Source organism: Capricornis sumatraensis, chromosome 4 (genome assembly GCF_032405125.1).
Source record: "Capricornis sumatraensis isolate serow.1 chromosome 4, serow.2, whole genome shotgun sequence".
Classification (NCBI taxonomy): domain Eukaryota; kingdom Metazoa; phylum Chordata; class Mammalia; order Artiodactyla; family Bovidae; genus Capricornis; species Capricornis sumatraensis.
In genome coordinates this window covers 25608169-25625208 of record NC_091072.1, presented here as the reverse complement: position 1 = coordinate 25625208, position 17040 = coordinate 25608169, and the positions used below count along the sequence as shown (strand labels likewise).

The 17040-nt window shown below is 42.7% G+C and overlaps 1 protein-coding gene across 2 annotated transcripts in view; it reads right to left on the bottom strand.

Annotated features, from left to right (window-relative positions):
- Positions 1-5113: 5113 nt before the first annotated feature.
- Positions 5114-17040, bottom strand: part of SLC7A2 (solute carrier family 7 member 2) — a 69319-nt gene continuing 57392 nt past the window's right edge. For both annotated transcript variants that reach the window (XM_068972196.1, XM_068972197.1), the window contains exons 9-12: positions 16709-16914; positions 15371-15537; positions 14298-14406; positions 5114-10353 (exon numbers count right to left, since the gene is read on the bottom strand). In XM_068972196.1, coding sequence (XP_068828297.1) covers positions 10154-10353; positions 14298-14406; positions 15371-15537; positions 16709-16914 — 682 coding nt within the window. In that variant the 3' untranslated portion in view covers positions 5114-10153. The remainder of the gene's footprint in view (positions 10354-14297; positions 14407-15370; positions 15538-16708; positions 16915-17040) is intronic.

Here is a 17040-nt window from a genome sequence, read left to right as displayed (position 1 = left end):
GAGGGCGAGGGGCGGGCGCCTGGGACGCCGCAGCTGGAGGATTCGGTTTCAGGAGGAAGAACACAGATTTTAGGGAAAAGTTTGGGGAGTTTTTAAAAAAAATTTTCTGTGTAATGTGACCTTTCCTGCCCCCTGGTGGAGCCGGGAAGCGCTGCGCTTTTTCCCGAGGCTGAGAGCGAAATGTTACAACAGTAACTCGGCCAGTTCGAGGTCCCCGCGCGTTTTACCAAGTTTACCAACTTCGAGAAGGCTCTGCGTAATCCTGCGGGGCCTCATCTAACCAGAAGTCCAGATGTCACCAGCGCTCTCCCACCAGCTCGGTATGGCCGTGACGCTCTGTAAAAAATGCCCCCTGCATATATCTCTTCATTCCCAGCAGGTCTCTCCCGTGCGCTCAACCTACAAGACCATCGCCCCTGGAAGTCCCAACTCCACACCCAGCCCTGTACCTGCTGGACGCGAGCCTCCCTTGCAGCTGAAACCTGGCAGCTCCCAGGGGGGAGGCCGCTCTGCCTTCAGAGGGTCCATGGCAGGCGCCGCTTCCCCGGGGTTCTGCTGGAGGGTTTGGAGAAACTTCTCCTTCCTCTCTTACGCAGCAGAAACCCCACTGCCCTACAGAAGACTCAACTAGGTGTTCAGGAGGAACTGTGCCAGAAAAGAGATCCAAGTAACAGCACCAGGGCCTCCCTCGGGACTCCGAGAAGTTGACCACTGGCTCATCACACTGGGCTGGAGCCTGGGGTTCCGGCTACACCTCCCTCCCTCACTCCATGCCCTGCCAGGCCTGCTTCATCACCCTACTGACTGCATCAAGGCCGCCCCTCTTGGCCATCATCCCTCCTTCTCTGCCCTGGCTCACAGCATTACCATGTATTACCAGCAAGTGGCCACAGCCTCCTAGCTGGTCTCTCTGCCTCTCTGTCTTGCCTCTCAGTCCATACTTCCTCCAGCTATTAGACTGATCTCCAAACACAATTCTAAAACACACACACACACACACACACACACACACACACACACACACTAACCCAACTAACCCTCTCCGAAGGCTCTCCAGACCTCTCATGCCCGGTCAGGCCTCTCCAGGTCTCTCTCTTGGCACCCACTGCTCCCTGGCCTAATTGCCAAGCAAACAGCGTGCTCCCAGCACCCTCAGGCCAGCCAGTACGGTGGGAGGCGGGTACCAAGGCTTCTGCTGCCCCCTTGGCCCCCCTTAATCCCCCTTCCTTGTTCCACCACCTGCCGGCCCTCTCGCCACTCATCCTACAAGGCTCAGCTCAGACCCTACCTCCTTCTGGCTGGGCCAAGCACTTCCCCAGTGTGAGTCCTTTGTGATAGCATAGCAGCCAAGACAAAATGCACAACTGAACTGTGAATCCAGCTTCACCTCTTTCACCTGCTTTCTCCTGAGTTCAAGGGCAGGAAATATGTCTTATTGAATTTTGTACTCTATCATCAGTTTCTGGAAAATCGTATTTATTAGGAGCACACCATACTCCACACAGCATAGAAACCTCACCACACATTTCTTGTTGCTCATATCAACAACCTAACCAGGGATGCTGTGTGGTTAGTATCAGCCCCATTTTATAGACAAGGCAGCCCAAAGTCAAACCTGAACCTGCACTTTACCAGTTACTTACAAAGCACTGTTGAAATCACTACCTGTGAAAGCTTTCCAATAGGGCTGGCCTGCTCCCAAAGTCTCCCCTCTCAAGCTCGGAAAATTGGAGGCAAGAACTTTGTGACTTCCCTGATAGGCTTGATAGCAGACAGCTAAGGTGATGGGGAGGAAACAGATAGACAGAATTGCAACCCATTCCATGAAAAAAGGGAAAACACGGTCTGTTGGTCTGTTGTGATCTACACAAAGGCTTTGGTGTAGTCGATGAAGCAGAAGTAGATGCTTTTTCTGGAATTCTCTTGCTTTTTCTATGATCCAATGGACGTTGACAATTTGATCTCTGGTTCCCCTACCTTTTCTAAATCCAGCTTGAACATCTGGAAGTTCTCGGTTCAGTTCACATACTGTTGAAGACTTAGCTTGGAGAATTTTCAGCATTACTTTGCTAGCACGGGAAATGAGTGCAACTGTGCGGTAGTTTGAAGATTAATTGGCATTGCCTTTCCTTGGGATTGGAATGAAAACTGACCATTTCCAGTCCTGTGGCCACTGCTGAGTTTTCCAAACTTCCTGGCAACATATCTTTGCTTCTCTTAGGTCCATCCATACCGTTTCTGTCCTTTATTGTACCCGTCTTTGCATGAAATGTTCCCTTGGTATCTCTAATTTTCTTGAAGAGATCTCTAGTCTTTCCCATTCTATCATTTTCCTCTATTTCTTTGCATTAATCACTAAGGAAGGCTTTCTTATTTCTCCTTGCTAGTCTTTGGAACTCTGCATTCAGATGGGTATAACTTTCCTTCTTCTCTGCCTTTCACTTCTCTTCTTTCTCACTATTTGTAAGGCCTCCTCAGACAACCATTTTGCCTTTTTACATTTTTCTTGGGGTTGGTTTTGATCCCTGCCTCTTGTACAATGTCACGAGCCTCTGTCCATAGTTCTTCAGGCACTCTAACAGATCTAATCCCTTGAATCTATTTGTCACTTCCACTGTATAATCATAAGGGATTCGATTTAGGTCATACCTGAATGGTCTAGTGGTTTCCCTACTTTCTTCAATTTAAGTCTGAATTTGGCAATAAGGAGTTCATGATCTGAGCCACAGTCAGCTCCCGGTCTTGTTTTTGCTGACTGTATAGAGCTTCTCCATCTTTGGCTGCAAAGAATATGATCAATCTGATTTCTGAATTGACCATCTGGTGATGTCCACATGTAGAGTCGTCTCTTGTGTTGTTGGAAGAGGGTATTTGCTATGACCAGTGCATTCTCTTGGCAAAACTCTGTTAGCCTTTGCCCTGCTTCATTCTATACTCCAAGGCCAAACTTGACTGTTATTCCAGATATCTCTTGACTTCCTACTCTTGTATTTCAATCCCCTATGATGAAAAGGACATCTTTTTTGGTGTTAGTTCTAGATCTTATAGGTCCTCATAGAACCATTCAACTTGAGCTTCTTTGGCATTAGCAGTTGGGGCACAGACCTGGATTACTGTGATAATGAATGGTTTGCCTTGGAAATGAACAGAGATCATTCTGTCATTTTTGAGATTGCACCCAAGTACTGCATTTTGAACTCTTTTGTTGACTATGAGGGCTACTCCATTTCTTCTAAGGGATTCTTGTCCACAATAGTAGATATAATGGTCATCTGAGTTAAATTCACCCATTCCAGTCCATTTTAAAATGTCAGTGTTCACTCTTGACATCTCCTTTTTGACCAGGTCCAATTTACCTTGATTCACAGACCTAACATTACGGGTTCTAGAGCAATATTGTTCTTTACAGCATTGGACTTTACTTCTATCAACAGTCACATCCACAACTAGGCACTGTTTTGGCTTTGGCTCCGTCTCTTTATTCTTTCTGGAGGTATTTCTCCACTCGTCTCCAGTAGCATATTGGGCACCTACTGACCTGGGGAATTCATCTCTCAGAGGCCTATCTTTTTGGCTTTTCATACTGTTCATGGGGTTCTCAAGGCAAGAATACTGAAATGGTTTGCCATTCCTTTCTCCAATGGACCACATTTTGTCCCATCTTGGGTGGCCCTACATGGCATGGCTCATAGTTCATTGAGTTAGACAAGGCTGTGGTCCATGTGATCAGTTTGGTTAGTTTTCTATGATTGTGGTTTTCAGTCTGCCCTCTGATGGATGAGGATAAGAAGCTTGTGGAAGCTTCCTGACCGATTTATAGTATATTTTGTTGTTTGGGCAAGGGATGCCCCCATCATTGATTTCATGTTAACTATGATTATATATTTTCTCTTCCAGATGAAGTTTGAAATCACCTTATCAACTTCCATAAAAACTTTGTGTTGTGATTATGACTGCATAGAGTTTTTATTTGGGAGACGAATGCTCATATTTACAATATTAAATCATCCTATCCCAGAATGTGTCATAATGTTATATATCATTCCATTTGCTCGTCTGTTTTTATGTTCCCATTATATTTTATAATTGTTTAATGTATTAGGACAATAATTTTGGAATTCTGTAATCCCAAGCCTAAACCAACATCACTGGTATTCTTATTTATAAGTGGAAACTTGGACATAGATATACACACACATACACACAGAGGGAAGATCACATGAAGACTCAGGGAGAAGACAGCCTCCTACAAACTGAGGGTCTGGACCTCAGAAGATGCCAACCTTGCTGACCCTCCCTTCACACAATTCCATGGTGCCAGCACAGAGGGGGGCCTTAAAACCTACTTACCAATGCTAATCAAGCCAACAATAAATAACAGATAAATTAGATTTTAGACTTCCATTTGGAAAATACGTTGCTGTTTTAGCTTGGTTTTCAATGCAGGCTAAATTCATACTCAAGTTTAGTTCAACATGGGGGTGTTCCCTTCCATTTATGGAAAAAGAAAAAAAAACCCAACAGGAATTAAGTCTATACACAATGGCATTTCAAAATTAAAGAAGATAATTTAGGAGATTTGCAATTTTAACTAACTTGGAACCATTTTAGAAAACTGACTCCTCCCTCCCCATCAAAGGGTAAAGAGGGCTGAAGTTGATAAATATTTATTCACTATACAGTACAAAATTTCTGTTAGTTACAGGTAACTGACCACCAGTTACTGAAAGCTATGATTTGGTCAGGAGCATAACAAGGAGCTTCTTGCAGACAAAAGCAATGTCAAAGAGACTGGTCCATTAAATAAATGGCAGTTGCATTGGTAGGACCTCAGATGTGTGTTCCTGGGGTTGCATGCTTCAGGAGCAACTGGTATGGGAATATGTCACGAAGACTGAGTATAGTGAAGGACATCTCTTACAGGACTTGGAAGTCGTATGGTAGTAGGCTGCCAGGTGAGTATTCTTAACAACATAATTGTTTCCATTTAGATTGTACTATATTTCTGAGCTCTAAAGTGGCCTAAATGAAAAAGCAGTTTAAATTTGATAAGTGTGAAATGTAAGCTTTTGGTAGGTATAATACATATGCATACAATACTATGATAAGTCATATTAAAATTTATTTTAAAAATACATGGTTAGAAAGCACATATTACAGTGGTAAAGCAGCAGCAGTTTTTATTTATTACAAATTCTAAAAAATAATCCAATGTTATAAGCAAAAAGGAACATTGATTATCATCAAAAACATGTAAATTTAAAATTATCTACAATCGTACACACACAAAAAAAACTCTGTATTTGAGTAAGACCAAAGTATCTGTTGGTTTTTACAGATATAGAATTTTGGTAGAGTTTTAGGCCCTATCAATGGTTTCTATTAAGTATAATGATAACAAAGGAAAGCAATGAAACAAACGGATACCAAAGATGAAGAGCCTGTTAACCAGGCACGGGCCAGAGAAACCTGCCACGCTCGCAATACAAGGTTCTTTACCAACGGAGCCGTGGCCCGTGTGCTCTGCCCCGCATGGATGTTGGTGCTGGTGCAGAAACTGCAGGGGCCAGGACCTACGGTGCAGCTCCAGGGAGCAGCCATCCTTCCCATGAGTCGGAGAGGGTCCTTGGTCCTTATCATTTACCTTGTACTCATGGGATATTTGGAACAGAAATGAAGGACCCCAAACTACTTTAGTTTTTCACTTCATGTCCTACCCTGTCATCCCAAGACTCCCCAAAAAGGTAGCTATAGACACTCACACTTTGCAGCCTGCCAGACCCACAGTCCTGGTTATGATCCCCATGGAGCTGCTGCCAGTGGTCACTGAAGGCTCTTGAAAGCCAGAGATAGTGACAGTGGCTTCAGCTAAGGTGCATAAAAGCTAAAATAGTGCTGCTCCCAGGGCTGCCAACTGGGTTGAGCCATAACAAAATGCATTTGAAATGAACAAGACTAAACTGTGTACATAAAAACAATAACGAATGTTACAAAAACCAACCACTAAACCAACAACCCCAACAACAGTAGATCAGGCCTTTCAAAATTCAGAAACCAGAAAGCCATTAAAAAATGTTTAAATAAAATTATACAAGGAGACAAAAAAAGAAACTTGGCTAAACAATGAACTCAAACAACGTTATTTTCACACATCTATGTGTCTGAAAATCAATGACCTGTGCTGGCATTAGTTCCTACGTGAACTTTGGTACTTCTTCCCTTCATATTTTAGAACAAGCTAGAAAATGTCAGGTAGAAAACGTACAAAGAAGGCACTATTTTGGCACTAGTCAAAAACCAAAAACAAGCCCCCAAACCAAGCTAATAATACCCCCACAAAACATTCACACGAAGCAAGTGTATATTAATATTCCCTGATGCACACTCTAAACCCAATCCTTTAAAATCAGGTGGGACACTGTATTCATATTTTTGGTTTGAATTCTACTGTCGCTTGAAGCATATCAACAGATACCCAGGCACAGAACATCAGGGGCAACATCACAGGGAAGGAAGAGTTGGAATCCTGACACAGTTGCGTCTGAGGTTTATAATCTCAGAATATACTGATCTAAGAGGAAAAAGAGCTCAGACTAATCTGGTTCCTCCAGCATTATCAGCACTTGTGGGTGATTACTCTTCCTTATTCTCCCTGCTAAACAGTTAAATGCATTTAGAAAATAATTTGGTAAATATAATTTCTAATTCAAAAGATCGTAACATACTCAGGACTTAGAAAATATTTTAAATTTATTATTTGAAATTTTAAAGTTTAAAAAATCCTTTATTCAGAAAAATTAAAAGAAGTCAGGGTCTTGTCTTTTAAAGGAAACAGATAATTCTGAAACATATTATTATGTCTGTGTGGCTGACAATAGAAGGTTTTATAGATATCAACATTAGTTTTTCATTAATGTATATATCCCAAATGATGTTTTGGTCTTTTCTAGATATTCGTCTCTGGGGAAAATGGCATTAATTAAGCAATAATCTGTATTTCAGTATATATCAAAAGTTCTAATATAAGTAGTTTAAACAGTTTCAAATTTGGACTTGCATAACTACCTTGTTAAATGTAGGGTCGGTATGGCCTTTGTATCGTTATTCACAAATCCTAAGAGTATAAAATAAAAGTGCTATTATAAGAAGTTTCTCACTGAAAATGTTCAGAGAGCAGATTTCCTAGTGCAAAAAAAGAAAAGTAATTTAAGCTGTTTTTACCCAATCACAATTAAGAGAATGCATATGCATTTTTTTAATTTCTGGAAAGAAGTTTATGTAAGTGTGTCTGATTACTAGTAAAATCCACACAGAACATTTTGGCAATCCTAAGAAAGCAAAAACAAAATTTTGTTCACAAGGTTGTGAATTCAAACGTAGTAACAGACAGACAGTAAAAGACCTGCTAGTACTGACTTTTCCTAAAAAAGCACAAACCAAGACAGAAATCAGAAAAGGCACAGAAGAAAGCAAACAGAAATTCCCTAATGGCCCCACCCCACTGCATTTCAGATCATAAAGCACCTAATGTACTAGACTTCAGTGATTTCATATTAGAAACATTATAAATATATCTTTCTGAAAGAATCTATCTATAGAAAATATACATAAAAAATTGCCATATATTTCAAAATAGTTTAAAACCTAGACATTTTGCATAAGCATACCTATCAATACAAAACATTTTTTCTCTGTCAGTTGGGTTTTTAAAATCTAGACAACAGGATCACTTCCAAAGCCCATCATAAACCCAGCTGACTTAAACACCAACATTTGAAACACACATATATACACATGTGTATATATTAACATATACACTTACACATACATACGAACAGATATTTGAGTTTTCACAGAAAAAAAAAAGATAGTCACGAACAAAGCATCTTTCATAGACATTTGTGTTTGTAAAGTGTTTCAAGGTAGAAAAATTATTTTTAACTCAATTTTGCTCCTAATTGAACACAGTGGGCATAATAGTTTTAGCTGCCTGTCATGTTCTAAATAAATTTCTCAATTGTGCTACATAAAAGGTTTAATATCCACACGTGAAATTCTTCATATTCTCATGTGCGGGGCCTGACTACCGAATCAAAGTGCTTCTCAGAATGCTGCAGTAACAGCAAAGATCTAGGATTAGGCCCACAGTAATGATTACAGAAATACTTTGCCTCTTGCACAGCCTTCTCTTCCTCTCCAGGAAAACATGCAATACTGGGCCTCAGACTGTACTCTGTGCACTCTGGAAATTGTGGAATGTTAGTTCTGAGTTCTAGATCAAGATGCTACAACACTAGCACCCAGACTTTCCTACCCTGTTTACTGGATTTTTCATCACAAGAAACTCCTGAACAATCAAAACTTGCTTTTTAATGACGAAAATAAAATGGCTGATCTCTTGGAAGAGCTGTCAGAAAATCAGTGTTTTCCTCGCCTTTGTATTAAGCTGGTCACCTGGGCTTGATAATGTGCTAGTCTCATCTCGTGAACCATGTAATTATTTGTAAGAAAAATAATTCATGAGAAGCGAAACATATGGAAGATAAGTAGTCCACGTATTAGATAAACCTATAAAATGAAATACAGTAATTAGAGAATCCCACATTTAAAAACATATTACTCATATAAAGATTATTGTGTGTCTATGGCTTTAATTCAATTAATGTTTTTGGTTTGACATTTTAAATAATCATGTATTTAACTAAAATATTCTATTCCTCAACCACTGATGGGTTTTTCTAGAATACTGGAACTTCTATCAGTAGTTTTGGTGTGGTCATTTAAAAATAAAAGAAATTAAAAGTGCTGAACAATTTATGGGATGGGGGAAGAGAAATATCCCTAGATGTTTCCAAATTTGTAAAGTAATTAACCTCCAATTAAAATAAATAAGTTTATTTATTAAAAAAATAGAAAAAAGAAACATCAGAAGCAAATTAAATCCAAACCCCTCAAATTGGGCCAAATGCCCTATAATAACTGAACGGGCACTTTAAAATCAGAACAGGGGAATTTTCTTGTATTCCTTCATTTCCCACACCCCTTTTTTGCATGTTGTAAAGATAGAATTCACTATTGGCTTAGAAAAAAAATACCCTAAATAAATTGTGAACTGTGATTATTTATTAACTAATGGAAAAAGGTATAAATCATTTCACCAATTATGTGATCAGGGAAGTTCTACTGGCTTATTTTAAGTGACTTTTAAAAAGGGGTGCTTGGGGTCTTATCCAAGCATGTAACTACTCTGATCTTCAAATGCATCCTCCTCTCTGCCACTTACATGAGCTTCCTGCCCATGGGGACCACCTTCACTTTCCAGCACAAAGGGTCCCTAGGAGCTCACACTACCTCTCTCCAGCCCAACTGGACTGGGGCGGGGTGGGGGAGTGGGGAAGATATCATTCACACAAGGTAAAGGACTCACATTTTAGGACCACTGTCTCAAAGAAGACAGCCATTCAAAGGGATGTCTGCCACCCGCTGACACAGAAGGCCGCTCCTGCCCTGCAGGGTACTGTAGACACAAGCACTCCTACTGGCTAAACTGTCAGCAACTGTCATAACTCACAGAATGAAAACTCTGTGCTCAACCCACTGCCGACATTTATAAGTTATAGAAAAGGCTCATTGCCTATCCCCTCCCCTTACTCCAGAGCAATGACAGACACAATGATGGGTAAATGCAATTTTAGGATGTTCTAACTTGACATAAAGTCCAATAAGGAAAAGTGACAGTTATTTCCCCAACCACACCTGGCACATTCAAGATACTTTTCTATTCAGTGATCACCTCCATTTTAGTGGGTGCAGGATAGGCTACTGATGAATGACAACACTGGAAAAATGCAATGCGATAAGAGTAAGACACCAACAACTTTTAACAGTGATATTCCCCAACATATACAAACATACGTACACACGTGCCCACTCTCTGGGGGATATTTATCACGGAGGAGCGAGCTCAGAGTGGTTTCCCTAGGTGTGTGAGTCACCATCAGAGGAGGTGCTGTTCATGTGAGTAAGTATAAATTAGGGTGAACTGTGTCTGCAGCAAATCCATGACAACCTGGTGTGGTGATGACATCGTCATGGTTCCCTCCATGCAGACCATGTACATGAAGACTGTGGACCAGTTCTGCCCCAGCAGGCACTAGCATTCGCTCGTTTTTTCGTGGAAAATGAAAGGTAAACTCAGGTTTCTTTGGTGATGGTCGCCATCTTGCATGGCAGATTTTTCTTCTGTTGCTAGGTTAATGTTGTCTGAATACATATCTTCATCATCTTCTTCTTCATCCCTCGGATTACCCTCCAGGCTGTGTCTAATGCCATAAGCGAAGTAAATCAGGAAACCTTTCAGAGGAAAAAGAAATCAGCTTTTGGTGTGATAAAATGACCATTTGTACATGGAAATTTTTTTTTTTTTTTTTTACTGGTGGACAATTGCTCTACAATGTTGTGTTGGCCTCCGCCACACACTGACATCAATCAGCCACTGGTATATATATACACACATATATATACATACACACACACACACACACATATATATATATATGCCCCCTCCTGTAGGTGGAAAATTTAATATAGAACATAATAGGATCTTTTGTGCCTTCTCTTTCTGTGCTATTTTAAAAGGGCAGAATGTAAGTACAGCATATCCCATACAAGGCCGCTGACAAACGTTTTCCCAGTAGAAAGTGCTTCTTCATTTATAACGTGTATATGCAATATTTTAATCTGTATATGCAATATTGCAATCCTGGAAGGTGAAGTCAAGTGGGCCTTAGGAAGCATCACTATGAACAAAGCTAGTGGAGGTGATGGAAGTCCAGTTGAGCTATTTCAAATCCTGAAAGATGATGTTATGAAAGTGCTGCACTCAATATGCCAGCAAATTTGGAAAACTCAGCAGTGGCCACAGGACTGGAAAAGGTCAGTTTTCATTCCAATCACAAAGAAAGGCAATGCCAAAGAATGCTCAAACTATCATCCAATTGCACTCATCTCACACGCTAGTAAAGTAATGCTCAAAATTCTCCAAGCCAGGCTTCAGCAAGACGTGAACCGTGAACTTCCAGATGTTCAAGCTGGTTTTAGAAAAGGCAGAGGAACCAGAGATCAAATTGCCAACATCGGCTGGATCATCGAGAAAGCAAGAGAGTTCCAGAAATCATCTATTTCTGCTTTCTTGACTATGCCAAAGCCTTTGATTGTGTGGATCACAAGAAACTGTGGAAAATTCTGAAAGAGATGGGAATACCAGACCACCTGACCTGCCTCCTGAGAAACCTATATGCAGGTCAGGAAGCAACAGTTAGAACTGGACACGGAACAACAGACTGGTTCCAAAGGAAAAGGAGTACATCAAGGCTGTATATTGTCACCCTGCTTATTTAAATTACATGCAGAGTACATCAGGAGAAACACTGGGCTGGAGGAAGCACAAGCTGGAATCCACATTGCTGGGAGAAATATCAATAACCTCAGATATGCAGATGGCACCACCCTTATGGCAGAAAGTGAAGAGGAGCTAAAAAGCCTCTGATGAAAGTGAAAGAGGAGAATGTAAAAGTTGGTTTAAAGCTCAACATTCAGAAAACGAAGATCATGGCATCTGGTCCCATCACTTCAGGGGAAATAGATGGGGAAACAGTGGAAACAGTGTCAGACTTTATTTTTGGGGGCTCCAAAATCACTGCAGATGGTGACTGCAGCCATGAAATTAAAAGACGCTTACTCCTTGGAAGGAAAGCTATGACCAACCTAGATAGCATATTCAAAAGCAGAGACATTACTTTGCCAACCAAGTCCGTCTAGTCAAGGCAATGGTTTTCCCAGTGGTCATGTATGGTTGTGAGAGTTGGACTGTGAAGAAGGCTGAGGACCTAAGAATTGATGCTTCTGAACTGTGGTGTTGGAGAAGACTCTTGAGAGTCCCTTGGACTGCAAGGAGATCCAACCTTAAGGAGCTCAGTCCTGGGTGTTCATTGGAAGGACTGATGTTGAAGCTGAAGCTCCAATACTTTGGTCACTTGACGTGAAGAGCTGACTCATTTGAAAAGACCCTGATACTGGGAAAGATTGAGGGTGGGAGGAGAAGGGGACAACAGAGGAAAAGACGGTTGGACGGCATCACTGACTCGATGGACATGAGTTTGAGCAAGCTTCGGGAGTTGGTGAAGGACAAGGAGGCCTGGCATGCTGCAGTGCGTGGGGTCGCAAAGAGTCGGACACAACTGGGTGACTGAACTGAACTGAACCTGCATGTTCTTCTCAATAAATATTTTTGAAATGTTTATGTAAAAAAATATTTACCTCCTCAAAAGTTAACACTATACTTTAAACAAAAGGATATATAGGGAAAAGTCTCAAATACTCCCCAAATACAAGTGTTGGATTATTGGAGACACAGTCAGATATTTTGGAAAACATGTCCTGTGTGAATGGGCTTCCCAGGTGGCTTAGTGGGTGAAGAATCTGTCTGCGATGCTGGAGACCTGGGGTTTGATCCCTGGGTTGGGAAGATCCCCTGGAGGAGGGCATGGCAACCCACTCCAGTATTCTCATCTGGAGAAGCCCAAGGGCAGAGGGGCCTGGAGGGCTATAGGCCACAGGGTTGCAAAGAGTTGGACACGACCAAAGTGACAACATACACACACACCCTGTGTGAGCAGGGAACATGGGTGTGCCTTACACACGTTCCTGTCATCAGGAGAGGATGAATTACTATGTGCAAAGCAACTGTTCATTAACAACCACACTGACTGAGGATCAGAGGGGAAAGGTTTTAAGTATTCTCACAGGATATGTAGGCATTTTTGCTGTGTTTTAGCTATCATTTTAAAAGTTGACTGCGAGTTTTGGGTTGATGTGAAATGTATTATATAGTTTTCCCATGTAAAGTAATGGGAAGCAGGCCACCAATGCGTATTTTGGCATGTGCAGTTGTTACAACTGATTCTATCTCCTCTCATGTCCTTAGAGGTTTGGTGAGCTAGCATTTCTGTCCTCAAATAAAGGTAGCGAAGCCACCATTTTACAAAGAAACCGAGGCACTTAGAAGCAGGGGTGGAGCGTGGCCCAGGCGACACGGCTAACAAACAGCAGGGAGGACTGAAACACGGGGCGTCTGGTCCCGTAGTTCCCACTCTTCACCACGGATAAGCACACGACTGAGCTTCAGGGAGCAACAGCTGAGGAAACAGGCAGTGGTTTGCGGAAAGGGAGGAGCGTGGGGAAGCTCTCCGCCAGAGTACAGTCTTCTGGGCTCCGAGGAAGGGAGGGAGTCCCGCTTCCGGTGCCCCGGGGTTTGGGCTCGGCTTCCTGGCAGCCCCAGGGGAGGTGGCGAGACCCCGAAGGAATGACTCTGTGGTTCATCCTGGCGGGCACAACCAGTCGCAGGGGGCTCCCATCAGGATCCTGGCCCTGATAAGACACAGCCGCCTACCAGGAGCGGCCGCAGGGACAGAATGCCCCAGTGCCACCTGTGTGGGTGGATAACCTTTGATCCACCCCAATTCCTTGGCACCGTGTCAGATCTCCCCCCGAAAATGGGCAAAACTAGTGCGGCTGTGGGGGAGGGGAAGACCGACTAGGTTAAACCTCCCATTGGCTCAAGGGGGTTGGTGGCTTGATACTGAAATGAAGTTAATTTATAGCCAAAGCAAACACACACACACATACACAAGTGAGTGAGACTCATTATGCCAATGGGACGACCGTCAAAAAGCACAAACTCTCAAACTCCTCAGGCCACCAGTTACAACAAAGCTAAACTCTGAATTTACAAGTCAGCTCTCACACAGGACCCTGAAGAAGTCGTGATGACAACAGATGCTGTGTAGATGTAAATAAGCTCACTCACAGTATGTAAGGTCAAATTCCACCCCAAGGGTCTAATAAAAGACATTTAGGTATCGGAAAAGAAATTTCTTGCAATTAGCTCATTCAAAACGTTGCCAGAAATTCAATGGTGCTCTGGAAGGAACTGGCTCTGTAATCAGATTTTAGGGGTGCCATTTGCAAATCAGATCCCTTGACTTTTGGTGGGGGAGCTTCATTTTTCTCACTCAAGAAGTTAGAAAAAATAGGATCTACAGAGTTTTACAGGGTTACTGCAGCAATTGAATTTTAAAAAGGTATTTGGAAAACATCTGGAAAAGTAGACACTTAGGTATTCTAAAACTTGGGAAAGGAGGAAACCAATGTTTCTCTGAATGCATTTCTCTGAAACGGCATACGACATGGGAAAGAGAGAGCCCACATTCAGAAAGTTAAAACAGGAGAAGACCCACCAAGTGCCATCCAGACGCTAAATCGGATCCAGGTGTCTGCACTCAACTGGACCATCAGGTAAATGTTCACCAGGATGCTGAAGGCTGGCAGGAACGGTAAGAATGGAACCTAAGGAGGGAAAGTATCTTCTTAAATATACTCAAATTTTAAAACACATTCCTCAAATTGTTTTGACATGGTGGCAACTAATTTAACATACATAGATACTGTCACAGTGTGTCAGTAAGATTATATTCTCACAAAAAGAACAACTTGAACAAAAACTACTTATCTAGAGAATGGGCTTCCCAGGTGGCTCAGTGGTAAAGAATCCACCTGTAATGTGGGACACCTGGGTTCAATGCCTGGGTCGGGAAGATTCCCCTGGAAAAGGGAATGGCAACCAGTATTCTTGCCTAGAGAATTCCATGGACAGAGAAGCCCAGTGGGCTACAGTCCATGGGGTTGCAAGAGAGTCAGACACGATTTAGTGACTAAACAACAACGTCTAGAGAATACTAAAAGGAGCCCCGTATTTCCCATCGTTTACTGCAGCCCAAAGCTACAGAGGGTTATCCAGCCACTAACACCTGCATTACCACCAAGATGCAGTAGGTTTCAGGGATTAGTTTAGGGTTTCCTGGTTTCATTCTGATATCAGGAGGGCATGCCACTGGAACTCTGACTACTCTTGGGATCTCAGGGGGATTCTTCCAGGAAGCCCTCTTCAAGCTAAATTCTGCTCTTAGTTCAAATGGAACAGAATAACTTCACTTCACAGTGGAAGGGCTTTGGGTGTGGGGACTTTCCTGAATTTCTAAAATATTCTAGTTATTTTTCTGATGCTTTAGAGTATTGAACAAGAAATTTGTCTACTATTATATAGAATAATGTACTAGGAGCACACTCAAGTTTTTTAAAAGAACACTTAAGACAAAAAGGAACATTCCAAAGGACTGTGACACTCTTGTTCACTGGTTAACATCATAAAAGTGCTTTTAAAAAAAAAAGAAAAAAGAAACAAGTCACTAAAACTAATGTACTAGAGAAAACATGCATAATATTTAGGATCATGAATCCTCTTGACACATACCATAAAGGCTACTTTCTGCTGATTCTGGGGCTGCCTCCAGATGATGAGCACGATGGCAACACAGAGAACGAGAAACAGCACCAGGAGAGCCAGGCTCCACGCTTCCAGTCTGGCGATGGTGTGGACGCTGTGCGTGGTCAGAACACTCAGGCCCAGGATGAGGAATGCTGCAGAGACGACATGTTCGTGAAAAACCAGCACGTGACCTTCACTCAGACCCCGTCATTCAAAGTCTATTTTGATATCAAGTTCTTTAGATATCTACTCTGCCAAACACTGAGATTCTTCATTTCTATTTTGGAAAGAAATCCCTGATTTCCGTGACTTAAGATTCCCGCTTCGCTTACTCGTGACTGTCTCCTCCTTAGGAGTCAGCCTCCCCTCTGGGCTCTACCATCCTGCCTTCCTGCCAGTCTCAGCTGAGATCACTTGGACTGATGGAACGTTGTCCAGGGTGGCTAGTGCCCTTTTTTTCCAACGGGGAAAGCAAGTCTGTTCATGTTCAGCTGTTGTAAACACTGTTCATGCAAACAAATAATACATGGTCTGCACCTTTTCTTCCTGTTTCAGAGAGTGGCATCACTGCCTACCCAGACGATCTCTGATCATCGAGTCTGAATTAGGGGTCCCTCCCATGTGCTCTCAGAGAAACTTGAACTTCCCTTAGCTTGCCACCAATGAGGCTGTCCAGTGAGAGCAAGGACTATCTTTCCTGACATCCCAGGTACCCAGTGGGGTTCCTGGCACATCAATAAATGTTGCGGAAAATACACTTCATCATGTAACTGTGGGGAGCAAGCAGGTCTGCAGTACGGCCTCCCACGCTCCCTGGGTCCCAGCTCGGTCACGGGCAGGTGCACGTTGCTTCCCACAGGAAGAGCCCCTGCGGCTCACGCAAGGGACCAATTTTGTACTCCTGCCACTCTCACCTCAGGGCGGCAGCTCCTGACCTTTCTGGCATCAGAGACCAGTTTCACGGAAGACAATTTTTCCACGGATGGTAAGGAATGGTTTGCGGATGATTCAAGTGTATTACGTTTACTGTGCACTTTATCTCTATTATTGTTACATCAGCTCCCCCTCGGATCATCAGGCATTAGATCCCAGAGGCTGGGGACCCCTGCCCTAGGGAATTTCTTCCTTTCTTCTTCAATTACCAATATACCATCAATTTATCCTGCTAACATAAGGAAGATCTCAATGGCCAGTGACCCCTTAGGTAAACATTTCAGGACTGAGCGCAGTGCTAACATATTCTTTCATCCTCCTTCACATCATACCTGCTCCACCCACACACACCCACTGGGTCTTCATAAGGAATACAGTGAGGGAACTTACCCAGGAATCCTACCAGAAAGCTGACAAGAGACGCAGACTGTTTTGTGGGCAGAAGCGAGGGGCTGAAGAGGGTTCGCAGGCTGAAGCCCTGCCCTGGCAGCATGGTGTCCTGAGACTCGCTTTTGGAGGTTCTGTTGGTGCACGATCCCAGAGCTTCTTTCTCAGAACAGTACTTGGGTTGCTCGTAAGATAAGCCAGGCTGGTACCTATTCCCAAGTAAAAGTGTGTGTCTTTATTCTCAAACAAACACTTGGTCCAAATGAAACAAGCCCCTCAAACTCTAATGGAGACATTTCCATTCATGGCTGGTGCAGTAAACGCACACGTCTTGT